General features: G+C 25.9%; 1 protein-coding gene across 1 annotated transcript; it reads left to right on the forward strand.

Moving 5' to 3' along the window:
- Positions 1-1,149: 1,149 nt before the first annotated feature.
- Positions 1,150-7,920, forward strand: LOC145834713 (ribonuclease kappa-B-like). Its single transcript, XM_082942211.1, has 3 exons — positions 1,150-1,262; positions 2,518-2,606; positions 7,114-7,920. The coding sequence occupies exons 1-3, from the start codon at positions 1,188-1,190 to the stop codon at positions 7,253-7,255; spliced, it is 306 nt and encodes a 101-aa protein (XP_082798337.1). The 5' UTR covers positions 1,150-1,187; the 3' UTR covers positions 7,256-7,920.
- Positions 7,921-23,741: the final 15,821 nt, after the last annotated feature.

Consider the following 23,741-nt stretch of genomic DNA (forward strand, 5'->3'; position numbering starts at 1 on the left):
ATTTGCTATATTTTATGGATTCCTCTATAAATTTTTCTTTGAAATTTTAGTGTGAACCTTGTATTCATGACTAAAACTACTTTATTTTGGTAAAAGAATGTCATTCACTCTCCCCTTTGTAATAGTAAACTTTTTCTTGGCAATTACCAGTATGTTACATCATATGTAATTTTTCCTACCCCATTAATACTTGATGTTCAATTGTTTTTTTACTTGGTAGAAAAACATCAGACTTACTCTTCCCTCAACAACAACAGACGTTTATTAAAGTCTCAATCTGAATCAGGCTACTTTTTTGTCACTAGGGTGGCTTTATTATTTTTAAGAGTGACACCCTAGTGAGTAAAATTAAATTTTTATAACAATAAAAGTTCAAACAAGACTTGTTTTGTATATATTTTGTTACCACTTTATCCTTCAAAGATTTCTGTGCAAGGAAAAATAAATTGTATGCACACCTCTGTGCTGTATTGCTGTTATGAAATTTATTTAAGAGTGAAAAGTTTTATTTAGATATCTAAATATACACATGCTAAATTGTATTCACTTTAGCTAGTTTCAGTAGTGTTCAACTGTTTTCAAGTGGTAGAACTGACCATAGCTTACTAAGATCTTGATTCAACCAGGCTTTGATTTAAAGAAAATGAATTTAAATCAGGCTATGGCTGGATTTTGATTTTAAAAAAAATCATAACTAGTTCTGATCGAATATAAATGTAGGTTAAAGATCTGGATTTTGCTAAGCTAAATTAAAAAATATATTAACCAGTTCTTTAATCTAAAGGCCCTAAAAAAGTTTATTGTTGCAAAGATTGAGTTTGAGACTTATTTTTTACCATAAAAAATTAAAAAATAATCCAAGCAGATAGAGCCCTTTTCCAAATCCTGAATTTTTGAACACAGTAGAAAACTAGTTTTTGATCACTTAATCTTTTTTATACTTGTGCTTTTACTGTCCTAGACAAGGCTTTAAACTTTGAGTGGTTTACAACTCAAAAAGCAAAAAAAATGTATACCAGGACTGATTATTATAAGTTCTTATTTTGTTGTTCAATAAACATACTAAAAAACAAAGTCTACTACTACTACTACTGCTTTAAGTATTTCTTAAACTATTTTATAAATATTGATTTTCAAAACTTTTTTTGGTTTTTCATTTTATTTTACAGTTGGTTTTAAAATATAAAATGGGTTTACAGTTGATGACACAGCTCAAAGCTCAGCTACTCTTCTGTCTGAGTGTTTGGGGCATTATCATGCTGGTGAGTTTTTTATTTTAACTGCAGTGTTTTAAACAACAATCTTAACTTTTAAGCAAAATGCTAGATTTTTAAAATAAAGTGTCTACCAGGATTCTTGATAATTTTTCATTATTTGTTTTGATAAAAAATTTAAATAAAATATAATATATTACTAGTTATGCAATAAAAATAATATGCTTCCACACAAGATTTTGTGAAACTAAAAATCCAGGCAACTACAGATGTTAAAATACTTTTTGTTTTCAATTTTTCAATTGTATTATCAATGTATTATTCAATTTTCTATCTTGTCATAAAAGTTGTTGTATGAGTTAAAGTTTATTAAATTAAAACTGCCTGTCTTGCACATATTATTTGACCAAAAATTAAAAAAGACACTAAAGAATTTGTACTTAAATTTTTAGTGTTTTTAGTTATTATCATTGAAATCTTAACTGTACATTATATTGGTCACATTAAACTTTGTCAAAAGTGAATTTGTGTGTAGTATTCTTTGCATTATTTTGCAAGGTTAGGCTACTTTGTACAATACAAATATTATTAATTAGTTCTTTTAGTTTCATTCTGTCAGAAAAAATTAGAAAAAAAGAACTTTTTTTTATATAAAATTTTTATTTTTATAAAATTCTTTCTGACAGAATTTACTTAATACATCAAGGAACACTTCCTGAAGTTTTAAGGTAGTTATATCCAAAAACGTAGGAGAAGATATATTTTTAGTGAAATAGTTTATTTTTGCCATTTTAGTTTGCGCCTCCCATAAAGAACCTATTGTTGCCTCCAAATTGGACCGGCTATAAAGTATATTGATTATTTTTAAATTGTAAACAGCATCTTGAAGCTTAGAAAAACTCTATAAAATAAGATCAGTTTGTGAAAAAAGTGTTTTAACCACTATGCCCTTAAGTAATTTAGTTTTGTTTTAAACTTACTTTAATTGTTTTGCTTATAATAAGCTAATTTCTATTAAAGTTTATCCACCAGTTTAAACTATAAATATAATAATATATAACTTAATTAAAATTTTATTATAAAATAAAAAAGAACATAAAATCTTTAGTTAATAAAATAAATCTTTTGTATACAATTAGTAAAAAATCTTTGGCATAATAATTTTTTTTTTCAGTTCAGTTAGCATCATAGTTATACGTTTATTAGTATTTAAGTAAATATCAAACAAAATTGTCAAGATTAGTTTTATTGTTCAAATATATGGTTTATAAGTAACTTGTGTAGATTAAATTATACTTTACAGTTGGCGTTAGGAGGTGCATACAAAATGAGGTCACCAGCTTTGTATTTGGATACAAATTTGGATTTTGATGATAAAGCTGTTATTAAAGAGTTAGTTTTTGTGTTCAAAGCTGTAAAGTATAACTTTTCTTTTGTATTTTATACTTAGTATTTAAAGAATTCATTTTAATTTTATCTATTATAACTTTAGCTATTTAATAATTTAGTTTCAAGTTCATTAACATAAATTTTTGACTATAAATTTACAAAAAGTCTTTATTAATTATGGTTCTTTTATGCACTAAATTTAATTAAATAATTACAACTGTACATAATAAAAAACACTACATACCAATAAGTTGAAAAAAACTATAAAAACACTGGATTCCCTTGATTTTATTTTTTTAGGCTATAAGTTGACTAATTTTTAGTTATCTATTGTATGAATTTTTAAGCTAAATGTTATATATATTGCAATTTTATAAACTAATTTTAAGCCAATGGTTTTAAGAGCATAGACACTAGAGTTCAAAACCATATTAATTTAAGTAATACAAAATTTGTTAATTGTTCATTTATTTCAACTCTCAGTTTTCAAAGTTGTATAAGTCTTGTTTTTCGACTGTCTAGTTTTAAATTGCAATAAATTACTAAGTGAAATTTACTCAGCTTGCAAATTTCTACAATTTTGTTATTGCCTTATACATTTAAAATATTTTAGTATGGAGGTTGTATAAAATATTTTTCATAATTTTTCCTTTGATAAAAGCTTTAATTTTCAAATATTTTAAGAGAAATCTCAAATGCACCCAAAATTTATAATAGTGTTAGGTTACTAGTGCTTTAAGGTTTTATTAATAATGTAACTAAACTATAATTTCAATATCTTCTTAGTTTTGTATATGTTAACAATTAACGAAACAAATTAATTTTATTTATACTTTAGTTATTTAATACAAAAGTTTTAGTTAGACGTTAATTATGTTCACTCTCTTCGTTCTTAATTTATATTATAACTACGAAAAAAAGTTATAAACAATTTTTACATGAATGAATTTGTTTTTATATAAGGAATAGCATATCTTATAAATTTTAAAGTAAGACAAAAAAAAAATGTCATGTAAGTTTTAAAGTTTACACATTCACACAAAATTTCAACTAAATTAGTTAAGTTTTGTGTAGCTGTCAAATTAAAAATAGCCAAATCTCTTTAATATAACCTTTTTGTTTCACTGACAACTAAAAATGTGTTCAAATTTCTTAATGATGCTTCACATTTTTCTCTTAGGAATGTTCTTATTACAAATGCCTTAGTGTTTTAGTTTAGGAACATTTAGAGTTGATGGCTTTTAAAAATGTTACTTAAGAGAAAAATGTACTATGGTCACAATAACCACTTCAGGTCATAATTTTTCTAGAAATTCTGTTTTAGCTATGCTTATATATAAAATTATTATTGCTTGAAGTAATCAATGATTTGTAAGCAAGTTGATTTTTTTGAAGAATAAAATTTTTATATATAGCAATTAAGATACAGACGAAAAATTCACAAATTATAATTGACATATCAGGAGGAAGACTTGAGAAACTTAAATATTATAATGTTATCACTGTTTTTACTATGCAAATGGTTATTTTAAGGTGTGGGGAGTAACACTATCTTGCTGAAACCACTTGAGTGCTGTTTAGAGCTTGCTAAATCTGAAATTTGTTATTGTTGATTTTCAGGTACTATTTATTGTTGTTCTTAGACCACAACAAACTAATTAAACCATTTTAAAAGGCATACTATTTAGTACTTTTCAGAATGTTAATTGACTTGGCAAACAGTGCTTTAGGAATGTTCTTCTTCAGAATCTGAAGTTTTATATAGAAGTATAGAACAAGGTATATTGAATGGTAAGATGACAATTAAAATTCTTTTTAAAACAGATTTAAGAATTCAAATCTCAAAAAGTTTTAAAAGTTGAAAAAAAATCCCATGTAGGTCTGACAAATAAGATTATGATGTTCCTTTTAAAATATTTATAAAAAAATATAAATTTATTAATTACAAAAAAATTTAGTATCTTTAAAACTTATTTAAGCTGTATCTTTTAATTAATGAAATTTGAAAAAAAAGGTTCAAGTATATTCAAGTATAATTATTAACATTATGATGTTAAAAAAGATTTTTTTAGATAGATGATTCACAATAACTTTTTAGAATAAGAATTTGAATTGTCGTCGTGCACCCATTTTGAATGGTGATTTTCTTGAATAAACACATATTTAAACAAGTCATTAAATATTTTTGTGTTGTTATTACTAAATTTTAGCGTATAGTTTGTAATCTATATTTTTCAAATTTTAGCTGAGTAAGATACCTACTGATCTATCAAAAAAAAAGTTTTAGTAAGTTTCGATGTAACTTTTTTATTTATTTAAGAGTAGCATATCACATAAAGTTGTAATTAAAAAAGGCATAGGGAGTAAAACATTTTTTACAAAAATTTACATTGACTCTCAGCTGACTCTTTAAGTACTAATGGAACTGGCAGGTGAAGTATTTTTTATCTGAAAACTGCTTACCCAAAAGAAATAAAAAAGACTTTTTAAGAAATGTTTCAGAATGTGCTCTCAATTTTTGTTTCAATACACATTACTGTTTGTTAAATGATCATTTCATTACAGCTTATTTCTTTTTTTTTTTGTCTTTTTTAAATTATTTGACTGCCAAATTTTTTTTTCTTAATCTGACCTTTTGTCTAGAAAAGATGCCCATCCTTACACTAGAGAAAAATTTTATGGATCATAAAATTTCAATTAACTTTTAAAATGGAATCAGTTTTATATAAAGTGTCTGATACAATTTTTTTTTTTAATTACAAAATGTTTTTGCATATGTTACCGGGTTGCCAAATAACCTGGAATCATGGAAAAACCTAGAACTTATTAAATAATTAAAAAACCTGGAATTTTGAACAAAAATCACTAAAAAACCTCGAATTTTGAACTAAAGTCAATAAAAAACCTGGCATTATAAACAACATTTACATGTGAAGTAGTAAATTTTTGAATTGACACAAAAAATCTATCGTTTAGATAAATCACAGTTTTTAACTCGAAACTTAATTTTTAAGTAAAAATAGACCCTAAATCGTGTAATGTTGAAAACTGGAGAAAATTTGCTAAAAACATTTTGCAACCCTGTAAGTTAGAAAATATAGAAAAAAGTGTTTTGGAAGATTTTTTTAAACTTTCATTATAAAACTTTTTTATGAAAGTTTTTTGCCCGTATAAATCTACTAGTTTATTAAAACAAGGTTGCACACATTCAGGCTAACTCAGTATAGTTTGAATTTTTTTTATTTTTAGGCCAACTCAAGTACAGTAATTGACTATTTAATTTGACATTTTTAAGTAGAACTGTTTTTTTCTTTTCAAAACTTTAATTCATTGATTTTGCTACAAGTGTTTTAAAAGTTATATAAGTTTAGAAGCGGTCAAAATCTTAGTAGTTTTCTATTTAAAAATTACCTGAAATATTTCCTAACTTCTTTTTTAAGCAAAAAGTTACGGCCTTTTTATTTTGATAACTTTTAAATTATTAAAAGCAGAAAATTACTTTTTTTGAAAAGAAGAAACCTATCTCTACTCAACTGTATATAAATTTAATTAATTTTCTACTTTAAAAGTTTTGATTTTCTAGTCACTAAAATAGTCAGTTTCATTATAACCCCTTTATTAGTTGTGTTAAGATAGTTTGAAATTTTTTGAGGTATCTTAACAACTAATCCTAGTGTTTCATTAGATTTTAATGTGTTTGAGTTAATTCAATTATAAATGTTTTTATTTCTGTAGTAAACTTATGGTCTTTTGTTATTTTTTGTTATATTCACAGTGTTAATTTTTATTATTAGGCAAAGTTTTTGTTTTTACTTTGGTCTAGGTTAAATTAGAATATACTATAATAGAATATATATATAATCGAAATACTAAAGTATTTTTTTATAGCCTTTTGTACACATAGAGTGTTAAAGAACATATCTACAGTCCCGGTCTTACCAATTTAAAAATAAAGTATATGTATGTATTTTAAGCCAAAACCAGTGGTTATGAACAGTAGAAAATGAAACACTGATAATATTTGAGAACAATAATAATAATAATAAAAACAAGTTTTACTTGACTTTATAGCCGTATAATATTTTAAAGCTTATTAAAACTAAACAATTAATTAAAAAATAGAACTAGACTTTTTATGCACTTACTTGAACTTATTTCTTAACTCAAAATTTTTCCTGTGTATACTAAAATATATCATGTGCACAACTTCTGTGCGCGATAAATGCTTACTATAAAAAAATTTGGCCAAAAACACAAATTTTGTTTCTGATATCTTTTAAATAAACTCTGTTTTTTTGGCTTTAAAGAGTGACTAACCTATTTAAAACTAGATGTAGTGTACAGGTTAGATATATTTTGTTTAGTTATTTTTGGTTATAATACTCAAAGCACTAATTTCATTTATGTTAACCAAGTAAACAACAAAAGCACAAATTGAAAATTTAAATTTAAAGAATAATAATAATAGTGTAATAATATAAAAAAATATACAATTTTTCTCATATCACAGCAAGGATCAGGTGTATGCTGCTTACGACGCTTCGGCATCAAACTGCTTCACTGCTGCAGGCCTCTACGGCGTGACCCTTGTGCTGGCAAGCTGGCAGTGGTGGCTGGCGAGCAGCAACGCCAACAGAACCACCATCAGATAAGTGCGATAGATGACATGGTTGTTTTACTTTTGTTAAAATATGATTACATTTCGCATGATTCATAACTTCAATACTTCTTTTCAAAATTTATATGATAGAAAGTATGTTAATCCTTCACATTTAATAAGTTGTCTAATGAGTCATAATCCTTTCCCTTAAGATACAGTTTTTACGAATTTTAATAAAGTTGTAATTTTTTATCGCTTTTTATTCAAAGAAAAGTACTTCCATGTAAATTTATTTTATATTTTATCGTTTGAATATGAAACAGTGTGCAATGTTTTCTTGAATAAAAATTTCATTTGTACATAATTGTGTTCAAACTTTTTGTAGATTTTTTAAAACTACCAAAAAACTTGAGAAATTTAAAATTCAAATACCATTCAACTAGTTAAGTTTTTTTCCGACTTAAAAAAATATTTTTTTTTAAGTATTTCTTTATTGTAAAATATTTATTAAATTCCATACAGAGTACTCTTTGCTTGGACCAAATACTGTATTACACTGAAGACAACATACCCAGTTGTCAAAATAATACTTTTATATAATATATACATGATTATAAACTTTTAAGTTATTTTTTTAACTAAGTTGTGCGTAGTTTGTTTTTCTAATTTTCTGTAAAAATTTGTGCACAGCATTTATAAATGTTTATAAAAATGAAAACTTTTAATTTGGTTATTATTTTACTAAAATTTTTTACAGCACTCCCTAAATATTTTAGAATAAGGGCAAAAGAATGTGCTAAAATACAAACTCAAACAAAATATGTTAAAAACCTATAGTTATTAAGTTCTGGTCATTTAAATGTTTATAACTTAACATACAATTAAATATTGAATATAACTCATTACTTAACAGTATTACATACCTTTAATATTATATACATTTTTTACAGCTTAGTATACTTTAGAGCCTTATTAAAGTTGAAAATAATTAACTTGCATATTGTAAAATAGTATTTTACATTTAACTAATCAAAGTAAAAGTTTTTAGGTTTGAAAAATAATAAATAAGGCAAAAAACAATTTTTATTATTCTAAACAAGCTAGAAAATTGATAACCAACAAATAGTTGTCACAAAGACATTTAGTAGTAAGTAACATTAAACAGCTTAATTTCTTACTTGTCAAACTTGTAAAATGCTGAATTAGTAACTTAGTGAATAGTCATTACAAATGAGCCAACGCTGACTAAACTAAAATGTGACTGAGAATTTTAAACTTAGAACTTTGGTATGTTGCTTGTGTTGATAATCTTTAAATATTTGTTAAAATATTCTATTTTGAAATTGTTGTAATGTCTATTTTAACTTTAAAAAGTTTTATATAAAGAAGAAAAGACTAAAACTTTATAAATATAGTTCTATGAAACATAATAAGTTGTATGTAAACCACAAAATTTTAAGTACAGTATAAAATAGTTGCATTTGACTTATCGTAGTTTTTTTAATACAATTATAATGAGTTCTCACATTTAAAAATTTCCTTTAAACTAAACTTAAATTTTGTGCTAAAATGTAATCAGGACTACTTTGTTTTTAAACTTTTTTCTTAGTTCAATAAAGTAATGAAGAAAAATACTAGGTAACTCAAGTAAAAACTAGTTTTTGGTGTGGTATTAGATGAGACCTAAAGGGAAGTTTAGAATACATTTAGATAAGATAAAAAAGGGGTTCACAGCGATCCGACTTTCGAACTATTATGTATAATCTCTGTTTTAAAAATATAATTTTTCGTTTTATTGTGATCTTGATCAATTGGACCTTTCGGTAAACCTTTAATTTATTGTTGTTTGAGGTATAAAACTTGAAAACTTTTAATAATAAATTTAGTAGTCATGTCGCATGTATTTGAAACTAGTATATAAGAAACATTGAATTATGAGTGTAAAGTGACACACATATTATCCAAGTGTATATTTTCAGTATCTTTTTTTACTTCTTAAAATTTATTACAGACAAAATGAAAATTGCTTTCTCACTAAATTTTTAAGCTGTCATATGTGCAAATCGTGCAGTATATATTATTTAAAGTGTTATTTTAAGTTTAGATAAAAAAGCAATATTTAGTTTTCTTCAATCTATTCTTAAAATTTATTAGGGTATTTTTTATTTTGTAAGTTGAAAACCAGACTTTGTTACGGTATATCAAAATAAATCCAACATAAAGACCTAAAAAATCTATTAAAACAGTTGGTAGCATACTGTTAAGATAGTTTTAATTTTGGTTACATCACAATTCAAATTCGGACTACTCAAGTTCCGACAATTTAAATTCTTAAAAATATGTTTAAAAGACTATATCTCGATAAGTGTTAAAAATTTGAAAAAAATTAAAAAAACATATGTAGATCTTATTAGTATCTACAAGCAACTTTTTTGCTAAATCTTAAATATTTTTCAAGTTTTTTAAAAACTACTAAAAATAACTATGTTTTTTACTTTACTAAGCCATATCTCAAAAACAATTAACGTTTTGTAAAAAGAAAAAAATGTTTCGTAGATATTAATAAGAACTACATATGTATTTTTTATATTGACAAATATGCTTACTTTTTTAGTTGAGGCCTTTTCAATTTTTTCTTAAGAATTTGAATCGACCGAATTTGAATAGTCGTGCACCCTTTAATTTTATATCTAGAAATATTTTAAAGATATTTTTTCAGATGCGTATAGTAGCTATTAACTTTATATATACTTTTTATTTTTCATACAACTATAAACAATAAGTTTTCAACTTATTAAAGCTGCACAATGCACGGTTGTTTATACAATTAAAAGAATTGTTAAATAGTTGTTTCTAATATTTACTATTAAATTCAATCCAGAAAAAACACATTTAAGTTTTTTTACAATGCAATCATTTCTTACAGACATCGTTTTTTATCTATAGCAATTTTCCAAACAAATCGTTTCTCATACTTCCAATTCCTTATGTTCAACGTGTACTAGCTTTGAAGACTATTGAAAAACTGTAACTTGAGTTAAAAGTAACTTAAATTTTGTTATAATAAATTAGGAGAGACAAAGACTTATCGACTGATAAATATGTATTTATATACTTCATTTGACTAAAAAATATCTGATTCAACATTAATTTAAGTTCTATTTGAGTAAGTAGCAGTAAAAACGACGCTACCTGTAAAAAAATATTTAAATTGCTGTAAATCGATGACCGAGAAGTCTTTTTGTTTACCATGTACTTAGACCTTTTTTTTCGTTTGTGTTCATTGAAATTCATTGAACTGAAGTAAATTCAGTTTTAAATTAAAACACAAATTTTTAGTTCTAGTTTTCGAACAGTAATCTATATATATTTAAAAAGTAGAAGTACATTTGCATTTACCTTTTAGCAAAAAGATTTTTTTTCTGTGCCCGAAGCACGTTAACTTTTTTCATTGAATTTTTTTGGCTTGTTTTATGACTATAAATTTACTTTATCACAAATGTGAAAAACTTTTTTTTAGATAAAAACAGTAATTTACTTTCAAAACAATTGTTAGCTAATGCTACAGAAAATAGTAACACCTTCAACAGAGTTATGTGATCCCTGCTAATAAGTAAAAAAAAAACGTAAAATAAGTAGAAATTTTTTGTTAAAATTGCTTAATAAACTCTTAGTTGTTTAAATTTAAGTAATCTAAAAATAGTTGGTTTAAAGTGGAGTATTTGAATTTATGTAATGTATGCTTTAATCACGAATGCGAGTATACTGCAAAATACCTAAAAAAATTCAGTTGAAATGCTTAAAAAGTAGTAGGAAAAGCATCCAGCTGATAAAAAACTCATGTATAACAACTAGCCTATCAAAATATGAACATTGCACAAAAATTTAATAGCAAGCGAAGTGTTTCAATGTTGTTTAATATTTATGTCTATATAGTAAAAATTTTAACTTAAGCTGAAGCTTTTTTATTGTTTTATACTAAAATACAAAATATTCTTAAAATTTTTAATAAGATAAATCATATTTATATTTAGACCATCTTCTAACGACTTAACATCAGCAACATAATAAAAAATTCCCAATAGTACTTATAACTCATATCATGTGTACTATTGAAAACTTCCTGATATAGGAAATTGAGTAAATTAAATTTTTTTTTAATATATTAAACATAAAAGGAAGTTGGAAGTAACTTAAGAAGATAATATTTAAAAAGAAGCATAACATTGTCTAGAATTTATTTACTCTAGTTAAGATTAGAAAATTTAGTAGCTATAAAAAATGTCGTTTTCTACGACTTTGTTATGGTTGTAGTTATTTCTTTTAATATAAATGAAATATTTTACAACAATGCTTAGAATTGATTAAAAATAAAACAATATAAAACTTGTGACGGGTTCTTAAAATGTTTTGAAATTAAACTTTTTATTTTGAAGTTATAAATTGCTTAATTTTCTTTAAAATATTTAAATCTATACCTTCTGTTTTTCACGCAAGCAAAGAAAAGATTTTATTTTACTTTTTCCAAACTTCACCTTATTGTTAGTTATTTCTACTAGAATAAGATTGATTTAGGCACGGACGAGGTTTTTGACCGAAACTTAATTTGTAAAATAATTCGTTGAAAGAGTAAATTTATTATTGTTAGTTATCTCTAACTTGATATTTGAGTTTAATAATGGCACTTCAGTAAATTGTTCACCTTTGATATATTAAAATGTTTTTTTTTTCACTTTAGAAGTCAAACAAAAACTATGGAGGACTTATTTAAAAAACTTATACTTTTACCATTTATCTACTATGCGGCTTTTTGTTAATTTGTCTTTAATGTGAACCTTTAGAACTGTATTATAACAGTATATAGTTAAAAATTAATACACTCGAATACTTTTTAGATTTTATTACTTTATAAAACTAATGCAACAAAAAGTAAACAAACAATAACTTATACATACAAAGACAGCAATAAGCGGTAAACTTTTCTTTATAGAGCTAGTAACATACTTTGAAGTTATTTAGTCTAAAAGCGCAAAATAAACAATAAGCTGGATACAAAATCGATAGTAAAAATAAACAAATAAAAACGAAAGAAAAGACGGCAAATAGCGGTATGCGTACATAAAATTTTTGAACTTTTTGTAAACTTTGTTTAAATTCATAATTAGGCGCTAAAGCAAAATAAAATTGCATTAAATCCCTCATCAATATCGGTCAGACGTTTTTTTCTTAATTCTGCTCATCAGTGTGATTCGTGCTCCAGTTGTTTAATTGCGGACTGTTTGAAAGAGTATTGCAGTTGTTGTTCCAATTAGGATTAAAAGGCGCAGCATAAGGAAAAAACTGCGGTTTATCAGGGTAAGCACCGCTTTGAGAAACATTCGGAGGAAATGGTTGGTTTTCAGAACACGCATTGATATAATTAACATTGTAATCAAACCCCTGGTTTTCAGCATACGTTCCGCGGTGAGAAACATTAGAATGAAACCCTTGGTTTCCAGAAAGCGTACTGTTGTAAGGAGCAGTGGTAGAAAGTTGTTGGTTTACATGACATGTCCCGCTCGGAGGAGCATCAAAAAATTCAAAGTTTTCAGCACAGTTCCCCTTGTAAGGAACAATGGCAGAAGATTGATGGTTTCCAGGACGTATTTCGCTCTGAGGAACATCGAAAAATTCCACATTGTCAGGACATTTGCCCTTATACGGAACAATGGCAGAAGATTGATGGTTTCCAGGACGTATTTCGCTCTGAGGAACATCGAAAAATTCCACATTGTCAGGACATTTGCCCTTATACGGAACAATGGTAGAAGAGTGTTGGTTTTCAGGGCGCTTGCCGCTCTGAGGGACGTTGAAATTAAGCTCAAAGCTGTCTGGGCAGGCCCCTTTGAACGGAAGTGAAGCCGGTGCCGAGGTGACAGGGTTGGAACGACAACCATCGTTCGAGCAACCCGCTCCATGGACAGCTTGAAAGCGGAGGTCGTTGAGCGGCGCAATCGAGGCTGTCGTGAGTAGCCTCACCACGCACCCGCAATCCAACACGGACACGTCAGGACACCCCGCCGGTTGAACGCTGCAGTGATGATGTATAAACTTCGGGGGAGTTTCCATAACTGACTGGAATTTCGGAGGAGTCTTCACCACCGGTTGCTTGAAACGTTTTTTCGCGCGATCTTTCGGCATTGGGGACGATATGTAAACGTCGGCCGAACCGATCTTTTGCACGCTTTGAGCGAGGCACTTTTGCGCGGACTCGCTTCTTTCAAAGTATATGTGGCAGTGGCATCTCGGTTTGTTAATCTTGGAGTTGAAGGGACGAAAAATTGTTCTGACCTGTAGGATTTTAGGGAACATCAGGTTAAGTTTTATTAGCTATATCGTTTAGAGTACACATTTTTAACCATTAGTAATTAGTATAGTTTTCAACTTATAATGATAGAAATTAATTATTAAGCAACAGATCTAACAAGTTAATTAAATATTTTAAAAGACTACCTCTCCAAAATTTTTTGCGAAATGATCTTTAATTTGTTGTATGGAAACATTCCTAGGTACATTTTGTACGTACACCCTAGTGTCAGGTCCCATTAGTTTACTTCTCTTTGTCTCAATAAACTTTCCACCTAACGCAAGATCTGTACGTTGCAAGACCTATAATTTTTTTTTAGGATAATTATAAGTTCAATAAAAAAATTATATAAAATTAAAAGATGAATTTATTTAGCTTGATAACTAGTTTCACAGCTGCTTAAAAATGCTTGTTTTATTAATTTTTTTTATTTTTTTTATGATTTGAAAAACTTTTATAAGTACAACATTATTATAGATAAAAAAACAAAACCTTTTCAGCAGTCCCTTTTTGTTCAAAAACAACAAATCCGAAGCCTCTCGACTTAATTTCACCCATAAACTCTCCTTTGACAACTTTTGCTGACAAAATTGGTCCAAATTGTTCAAAATACTCTGCTAGCATCGTGCTGGTCACACCTTCAGTTAATCCTCCAACAAATATTTTCTTCTCGTCTGGTTTTGGGTCTCTTACACTACATTCGCAAGTCATTTTTAAAGTTTTTTTTAAAGTTCAACTGAAAAAATGTTTTATACGGGTTACTTTCCTATTTTAGTTTAACTAGGTTTTAAACAAGAATAAATAGACTTTAAATTTTACTGCTTTTGAAAAATATTCACATTTGTGGTAATTAAAAAAAATACTCTTATAGAAATCTTCTAAATATCCTTTAACTAGACTATCTTGATTAGACTTTTAACCAAAATAAACTTAATAATATAAACTTTGTGTATTAACAATGTAATAACTTTTTTGCTAAAATGAAATTAACATTGTAAGTTGAAGATTGAAAAGGCAGTGTTAATTTGTGTACCACAAAATTTATAACATGATAAAAATTCTGGACTTGTTTCACTTTAATAATGATGTTAACATTAATAATAACTTTAGTTGTATTTTTTTAATTTATTCATATTTTTTTTCAACTCTATCTAACATTTAAAGCATTAAAGGTATATACATAAACCATGTCAAAAAATATAATAATGTTAAATGCAATTTACTTTCACAAGTAATGCTTTATAAAAAAGAGTCAATTAAAGAAAAGTAAAATGATGCTGTTTGTATAATGTTGTTTAATTAGTAATTACTGTACATAGTTTGATTACGCTAAGCTACATTTGATTTTGGTGATAAATAAAACCAAATACTAAAGAATCATAAATAGATTAAGCAATGAATAAATGTTAAAATAGTTTAAAACGAAATAATGTTTTAACTGTTAACTTTGAAATGTATTACAACATATGTTTTTCAAGCTTTTTTAAGCTTCTTACTTGGTTTTATAAGCAAAAATTGATTTAGTCTAAAAATATTTTTTTGAAGTCAACTATATTTAAAAAAAACTATTTAATGATATTTATATGAAAAACTGGTACTTCGCTTCAAAACATGTACTTGTAAGCTTTTGGATTTTTTTTAAGTTTAAAAAGAAGCGCAATAGATTATTAATTTACAACTGTATCTTAAATTTAAAAAAATTATAAGAAATTCTTGAAGTTTTTTTTTTCTATAATTATTTTTATAAAATGATCAAGCTTTTAATTCATACAAGGACATAACAATTAAACTTCGATATATTTTTTGATTAACAAAAGTAGTTATTTTACTTATACTTAACTTTTAAAAAAGATAACTAGTATGTAGCTGCTTTGAATAGCTGTAATTTTGTTTTTAGTTTGTGTTAAACACAAAAATTACACCTGTAAAGCTACTGATCTGTATACAAACAAGTTTAAAATGTTTGTGTCAAAACAGTAATGAAAAAGTATTACAGTCAAGACATTCCTTTGTGTCGTAAGACAATTAATTTTTGTTTACAAATAGACATTAAAATAGCATTATCTTCAGAATGTAGAGTATTTTCTGAGGATTACAGCTTTTCACACTGGCTCAATGTGATAATAGTGTAGCGCAATGACCCTGAGGACCAAAGTTCTCAAAGGTCTTTTCTGACCATATACAACATCTGGAGTAAACAATGTTTTGTTTACAACACTGAGCTTCCGTTGTTGGTCTTCAATTTTTTTAATGGCATCTACAAGCACTTTAAAAAAATAGTTTATTAGTCTAACTTTCTAAATACATATAAATAATTATATATTACATGTATTAATTACAATAAAAAACTACTTTTAATTAATTATACTAAATTTTTTATTCTTGGAGCTTGACAAAATGAGTATTTTTTTATTTTCGAAGGTTTTTTATTGTATCTTTTGTGAATTAAAACATAGTACTGTTTTACTTGTTGAAAGTTTTTAAAAATATTTTTAAACTCAACGTTTGTAATTGTTATCATTTTATTTTCAGTATATACAAAAAGCAAAAATATATGATATAATCATGATGCATTCGATAACTGAAAGATTTTTTCCTTCACCAGGTCCTTGGATCAAACTTTTTAAGCGCTTACTTTTTAGTTATTTCGTAAACAATTTACTGAAATAAACTACGTTATACAAATATCAATTTAAATTACCTTATTTTTTCAATTGACCAAGTTAGCACTTGTTTTACAGAGAGAGAAACGTGTTTAAAAGTTTTATTAACATTTTAAATTTTTCACAAGTTTTCCTTGTAAGACATGTTGACAAAAAAGTTTAGAGTTTTGTTTAGTCGTCTAAATAAGTCTCCTCAAAAGTGAAACTTTGAAACTAAATTTAGATACTTTTTGAACTTGTTGTTATATGTATGCTAGTTTATTTAATTCCTTTATGATTGTTTACCTTTTTCTCGAAAACACTTAATCAACTAAAAGCTTGAAATCTAAAATAGCTGGAAATATTGTAAAATTTAGAATTATACTAAGTTTTTATGTTTTGAAACAACAAAACAATAAAAAATTTTCTCTTTTGAGACAATATTTTACTAAATTTAGTTTATTTATTTTTAATCTTTTATTATACTACTTTTAAAAAATTCGTTATAAGTTATTATACTAATTAAAAGTTCTAAGTATCCCAAACTTATAATATACAACTTTTACAATTTATTACAACTAATTGAACTTTAGATAGTTTTACTTTGTTGCTGTTCTTAAACAAAAATTGTAATATTTTTTATACAATAATCTTTATCATACCTTATAACTTGTTTTTGTACTCCAAACCTATACTTTTAAAAATCTTTTAAAAGTCTTGTTTTTAGTTTACTTTGACTATTAGAAAAAAAAGAGTAAAAAAATTTAGTATGGTTTAAAAATCTTTATTTGACGATCAGTATGGTAGTATAGCTATAAAATCATTAAGTTAAATTAATTGTGTTACAATTTTTTTATAAACATAAACACTTTTTAGTATACTTTTTAACTTAGAAAGTTTACAAACAAGTTAGTATAATTTATACACTATATAGAGTATTACCATTACAATACTTAAGTATAAAACAAGGCAAAAGTCTAGAAATTAGACTGGTAAAAAACTGTCGAAAGTTTTTGTCGTACGTTTAAAAAACATTGAAAAAGAATTATTTTCAGAAAATTTTAAGCAGCTTAACGCACTTCCCGATTACTCAAAACTTGATTTTGAACTTACAAACCAGAATTTAGCCTGAAACCTAAACTTCACATCCTGCAACACGATTCTGTTTCGGAAAAACGACCATCTCTAAATTTAACTTTTGTTCCGAGTAGTGTTAATGGGCGCGCATGAACCCTCCAGGCGCATCTCGGCAGGAGGCAAGGCATCTGCGCAAAGCTACAAGAAAGCAAGCGGCTTAATGACTCGCTGGTGTTTTGTCAACACTCGTGCGAAACTGTAATTATGTTGCCAGTCCTGCAGGCTACTCGGCGAGTAGAAAAACACTCGCAAGATTATGAAATGTGTGACAGACGTTCTATGAACTGTTGACAGTCGAACTTTTTGCGAGAAAGTTTCGAGTAGAAAGCTGTGCACTTTACAGCGGCCGGATTTGCAACAATGCTTGGAGTCGAAATTGAAATGGTTTTAAGCATGGCATGGTTAATTAAAAGCTGTTTTGAATTGTGGTAATGATATTAAAAATGTCATGCTCACCAGTTTTGTATACATTTGCGGTATGAATAATCGAGTACTTACCAAAATTTTATAACACTTACCACTACAAATTAAAAGTGTATAAAAAAAATCTTTATTTAGTAATTTTATTTTGTTTTCAAGTTTAATATTAGTAATGGTCTTCATAGTTTAAGCATTAGTTTTTGAAAAAATTTACAATTATGCTTAAATTTAAGTTCAACGTAATAATAAAATGCAAAAAAAAATTGTCCGTAAGCGAGTGCTAAACTTGAAAGTAAACGAGAAAGTATATAAAAAATGATAAAATAGAATAAATTTGATTCTATAAAGCAATTTAGATCAGAATGATAACAAACTGAAGTTCTGTTTTTAGCAAAATATTAATATCTTTTCCAGAGTTTTGGTTAGAAATTAAATAAAAGGTATATTTTTGTTTTGCACTAGTTTTTTTATAATGTTTAAAAAAGCTTTACAAAGGTTTAATTTATCACATCGCTATTGTTCTTTAATACTTTGAAAGCTGCAAAGGGTTGTAATAGTTGTAGTGAAAGTTTTATAAGCTTATTATGTCTGAAAACATAAAAAGTAGCAAAGTTTCAAATGAAGTTTATGGTTGTCTGACTTTGAGCCGGATTAAGTAACCGATGTCGCGCAGAAGCGTACTTTTGAAGCAATTTTTAAATCAAAAATGTTATTTCGCATGCATTAGCCGCGTAAATTATGTAGTAAAACATATTATCTGCAAACACGGTAGCTGCACTTTGCAATCCTCTAAAAATGTTCTGAAGCTTCAAATTTTTCAAAACAATCTATTGGTTTTCGTAAAGTTCTTGGTTTAAATTAAACTATTAAAGGTTAAGAGAACTTATGAGAAAATTAACCTGGCTAAGATCTGTATGGTTGGAAAAAAAAGATAAAACAAGCGGAGATCAAAAGCGTTTAAATAAACATGCGATCAGAAAACCCTTAGAGCATGAAGTAATTATACTTACGAGCTGCCATTAAGATGAAATCAATCTGAGCACGAAAAGCTGGCAGGATTGAAATTAAATCAAGCAGAAAAATGATTTGTGATTACTTTTTATTAAATTAAGCGACGGTACGTATAGACTTACTTCAAGATTATATCGGCAACTTTTGTTTATGTTGGTTTTCAATTTTTTTCAATACTTCGGTAAATTTACAAACAGCTGATTAAATTATTTTGATTATCTTTGAATACTGTCGACAAAAACTCTAATCAATTTAATCAAAATTTAAAAATTAATATTATTCAACAAAATATAACTACTTATCGTATAAATCATGTTTAGGAACGTAGCTAAAAGTATGATGAAATATTAAAAACTCTATAGCTTAACTTGATTAAAAATTGTATTAAAAGTTGTTTCAAGAATTAAAAGAAACTAGAAGAGTTTTAGTTTAGTAAAGCTTTGTAATTCAATACGTTTTTTTATTTATGTTATGTATATAAAACTACTATGTAAACTTGTTTTAATTAACATATTTTATAGTTTTTCAACTCAAATATAAAGAAAGACTAACTTGTTAATTTATTAGGTATTGAACATTTAAAAGTATTCAACGGTAAAACAAGTTTTAAAATTAAAAAAGTAATTATAACTATATCAAAACGGAAGTATACATACATTAGGCAAGTTTAATTTAAACTATTTTTAAGTTATAAATTTAAAAAAAAGGTGTTTTAGAACAAATTAAGCAAAAATAAAATAAGTTATAGAGCTAAATTATAATTTATTTATTTTATGATCTACTTTTAGATTAGAACTTTAAAGGCGAAACATGATTTTACAAATTACAAACAAATATAAAATACTATCAAAACGGACAACCTTCTATATTCGTCTCATAAAATTTTACAAATCAATACTGACTTTTTTCGCTGTTTAGCTGTGCGTTGTACTGCAAATGCAACTTATTATAATAACCTCAAAGCATTATTATTCAAACAGCTTGACATGTAACACAAGAAGCTACAATTTAAGTAAAATGTAATAAAACAAGATAGAACCCGGAATAAAATCGATAACTACTAAAAAATGGATTACTATTAAAATTCGAGCTGAGATATATTTGCTTTATTTGCAAATCTTTTTCTTTTTTGAATTCGTTGTTAACATTTTTCAAAAACATGTTTAATTTATTAAAACTATATGCTTAATACTTCACATTGTTTTTCTTTTTAGTTTTTTCAATAATCTAATATGAAAGAAGGATTGTATAACAAAATGTTGTGAAAATAAAAAAACAAAAGAAATTAAACAGAAAGACTAATGTTGTAAAATGTTTCTTATACTTCAAACTATTCACGATTAAACTTGAAACTTTTTTCAAATATTTTGGTTTTAAAAGGGTAAGGAAAAATTTTTAAATTTTGACAGAGATTTTGAAAAATTAATACTTTATGTTTTTGCTTAAAAAAAGTCTTATCAGATGATCGTAAACTACCTTGAAACTTTTGTAACGCGCTGTAGAGTATGAATAATTAACAACTCGTATTTCTAGAATAAAAGTTCTAGTAGTAAAAACTTGAAAAGTATATAAGTTATAAATGATGTTAATAGATAAGTAACTAAATAGACGGGGCTTATAATGAGCTTTAAAACGAGCAAAAATTATAAAGAAAAGGTAAAGTCTCTTAAACTAATTTAATTGCAAAAGTGTTTTTGTTACAGAATAAACTAAAAGAAATCAAAAATTTGTATATAGCAAAGTATAGTAGTATATCTTACAATAAAAACTTAAATTTTCGACGATGCAACACTTTTATAGTGCTTTCCTTTCGTATTTACAAAAACCAAGCTTAAACTAAAAACGAAATTTATAAAATACTTTTAAAAACTTCATTTATTAAGACAGTAAGTAGTCAGTAACTCTATGCAAGGTAAAATAAGTTCTATATACACTACTTCGGTATATACTGGACTAAACGGTACACTTTGTATACTGATTAGGTTGAAAAGAGTAGTTTGAGAGTACTGGCTAGGTAAAACAAATTTTTTTTATTTTTTTATCATAAAAGTATAAAGTGTTTTGTCTTTTTAACAATAATGAATGCTTTTATTTTTAGTTGTTTTGTTGTTATCAGATTATAATTTTGTATTTTATCATTTACACAATTACTAATCAAACAACTTTATCATTAAAACATTATTAAAACACAAGCTAAAAAAGTTAGAATCAATTTTGTATTTTATGAGTTCAGTAATTAAGCTTTAGTTTTTTATTCGTATATTTTAAAACCGAGTTTAGTTTAGTATACACAAAACATATGCTGTTTTTCTGTATGAAAAACTAAAGTTCTTCTAGCAGAGAACTTTTTTCCAATCATCTGTAAAGATATGTATGATAGAGCTTACTTTGAGTAAGTATTTTCGAAAAAAAGATGTAGTCTGTATAATCTAGTTTGAATATTAACAAACGAAAGTCAAAAACATATGATAAATAAAAATCAAATTATTAAGCTTTGCTATAAAAGGTTGAAAAAAAGTATAACAAAATAAAAAGCAACATTACATAAAATGTGTGAAGAAAATAGTTACATTTTTTACTTTGTAAGTTGTATAACATTGTACGTAGAAGTGACTTAATAGTTTAAGGTTTTGTATGTCTGTAAAAATAAAAACACTTGAATTATCTTGAACAAAAGTACATATTTTTATTTAATACAAATTTATCAAAAACAAAGCTATTTAGTTTGACAGTGAACCTTTATAAAATTTATCTTTGAAAATTGTTACCTTCATTAGTTGACGTTTTGTTTTTAAACAAATAAATCATCTTAAGCCGTGAATAATGAGTTAAGAAAAATGTTCTGAGGTTTGTTTTAAAAAAAGAAAACAGCGAATTTAAAAAGAGAAGTTCGGTTTAATTTTGAGTTTACATCAAACTATACAATAGTTTTTCATAGAAACTAGTTGACAATTTTTTTAAAACTTAAAAACTTTTGTTTAGAACTTAGTATCAAATGTTTTTAAATTTAATGTTATATAAGATAATATTTAAAACGAAAATTAATTTATCTGTAATTACCTAACTTCTTTTGATTTTCAAGTAATCATAGTTAACTTATGACTGCAGAAATTGTAGATATTGTTGTTGTAGCTAATAATTTAAAGATACAGTTTTGTTGGTTAAATAGTTATGCAATGATTCTAAAATAATGAATTTCATATCTTTTTTGATTATCCTTAAAAATGAAATTATATCAAAATAACGGACAAACATGTCTTTAAGTTGCAATAAAGCTACAACGGACTGTCTGGTTTACAAGGGTGAAACAAAAAAAGATGCAAAAACGTCTTTATCGTGTGTCATCCTTCACAAAACAACTGAAGCGTGAAAAATTAGGATGATGACCGACGTTAAGAAGAAAATCGCCTTCTAGGAAGCAACGCGCAAAGTAAGCGCTCTGTCTCAATCCAGCAGCCGTTTTTCTTCCTTGCTCTATCGCTCGTGTGATTTGTGCGAGTTCGATTTGTTTGCGGCTTTTCCAGCCTCTTGCTCTCTGCTTAAGTTCAACAGCACTTCTTGTATTTTTTTCAAAAGAATATCACGCCGAGAATATTATTGATATAGATTTTTTGGAATTTTGTTTTGACTTGGTTTATTTTTATTATTTAGAACTGACAGAAAAAAAACATTGACCTCAGATTTATTTAAGAACAGTTATTAAAGTTTGTATGCAACGTTACTAACATGAAGTAATAATGCTAAAGTAATATTCTTTAAATACGCTTTGAGTAGATTTAAAAAAAATAATTAAGTTTAAATTCTCACTAATATACATTAATGTGAGCTTTAAAATTTTAAAAAACTTAAAGTTTTTGCTGTATGTACTGTACATAAAAAAAAACTTTAAAACAATTTTACAAATTACTTTGATGTAAAACGGAGAATTCATTTCAGGGTATTTTATATACTTTAAAACTTTTGTTTATGTTTCAAAGCTTAAATGTTTTTTTTAACAAAATTTCATCAGTAAAAAATTATTGAGTTGAGCTTTATTTATATAAAAAATGTATCTTAAATGGTACTTAATGTTAAAAAATATATAAAATTTAGCAAAAAACTAAACCGAAAATAAAACTGTAAAGAAACTTCAAAGGGTTTAAACAAATAAAATTTTCAAACAATTGAATGAACTATTTAGTTTTAATTTTTAGTATAATCATGTTTAACAATAATTCTTTAAAGTTCAAAAACAAACAAGATGTTTAATTCTATATTGACTTTGGTTTGTCTTTAGCTAGAAGTATAGTTCAATTATTTTAATACGTTATCTTACTCTATGGAATATCATTTATTTTTTAAATAACTAATATTTTCTAAGGTTTGAAGTTTAAATTTTTTTATACCTGTAACATATTGTATAGAACAATGTATAATGTTAGAATAGTATATCGTTTAAGTTAAATTAATTTTTACTATCGTAATTATTTCTCAGTCGAATTTTTTACAAAACAGAAAAATATATATGACAAAAATTTTTTTATTCATTTACTTTTCAAACAAAGTACATAGTTGTTACAACAAGTTACGTATCTAATGAAAGTTTGTTTTTATAATTAGCTGTTTATTTAGTAAACTATTCACACCTATTTCGTTTGCTAGAAAACCTACAAATCTCATTATTTCGAAAACAAGCAAAAAAAAACTTTGTGCTTTTTTCTTATTAATCACAATTGGTTTAGCATGTAAGTAATCAACAATCTTTACGCAAATTGTAAGTCAAATCATGCAACAGATTATTATTTATTAGAAACTTTTACCTTAGAAAGGTAAAATCATTTTAAGGTGTGTATTACTCAAAATAATAAAACTTATAAACCTTTGCTATGGTGGGTTTTAAATCCGATGTTTTTTTAGTTTTAAGATAAATTTTTTAACTATTTTTAAATTTGTCAAACAAATGGAAAAACAGCAAAAGTTTTTGTAAAAATCTATTCAGCTTT

The sequence above is a fragment of the Thalia democratica genome, chromosome 4, assembly GCF_965202585.1.
Source record: "Thalia democratica chromosome 4, ktThaDemo2.hap1.1, whole genome shotgun sequence".
Taxonomy (NCBI): domain Eukaryota; kingdom Metazoa; phylum Chordata; class Thaliacea; order Salpida; family Salpidae; genus Thalia; species Thalia democratica.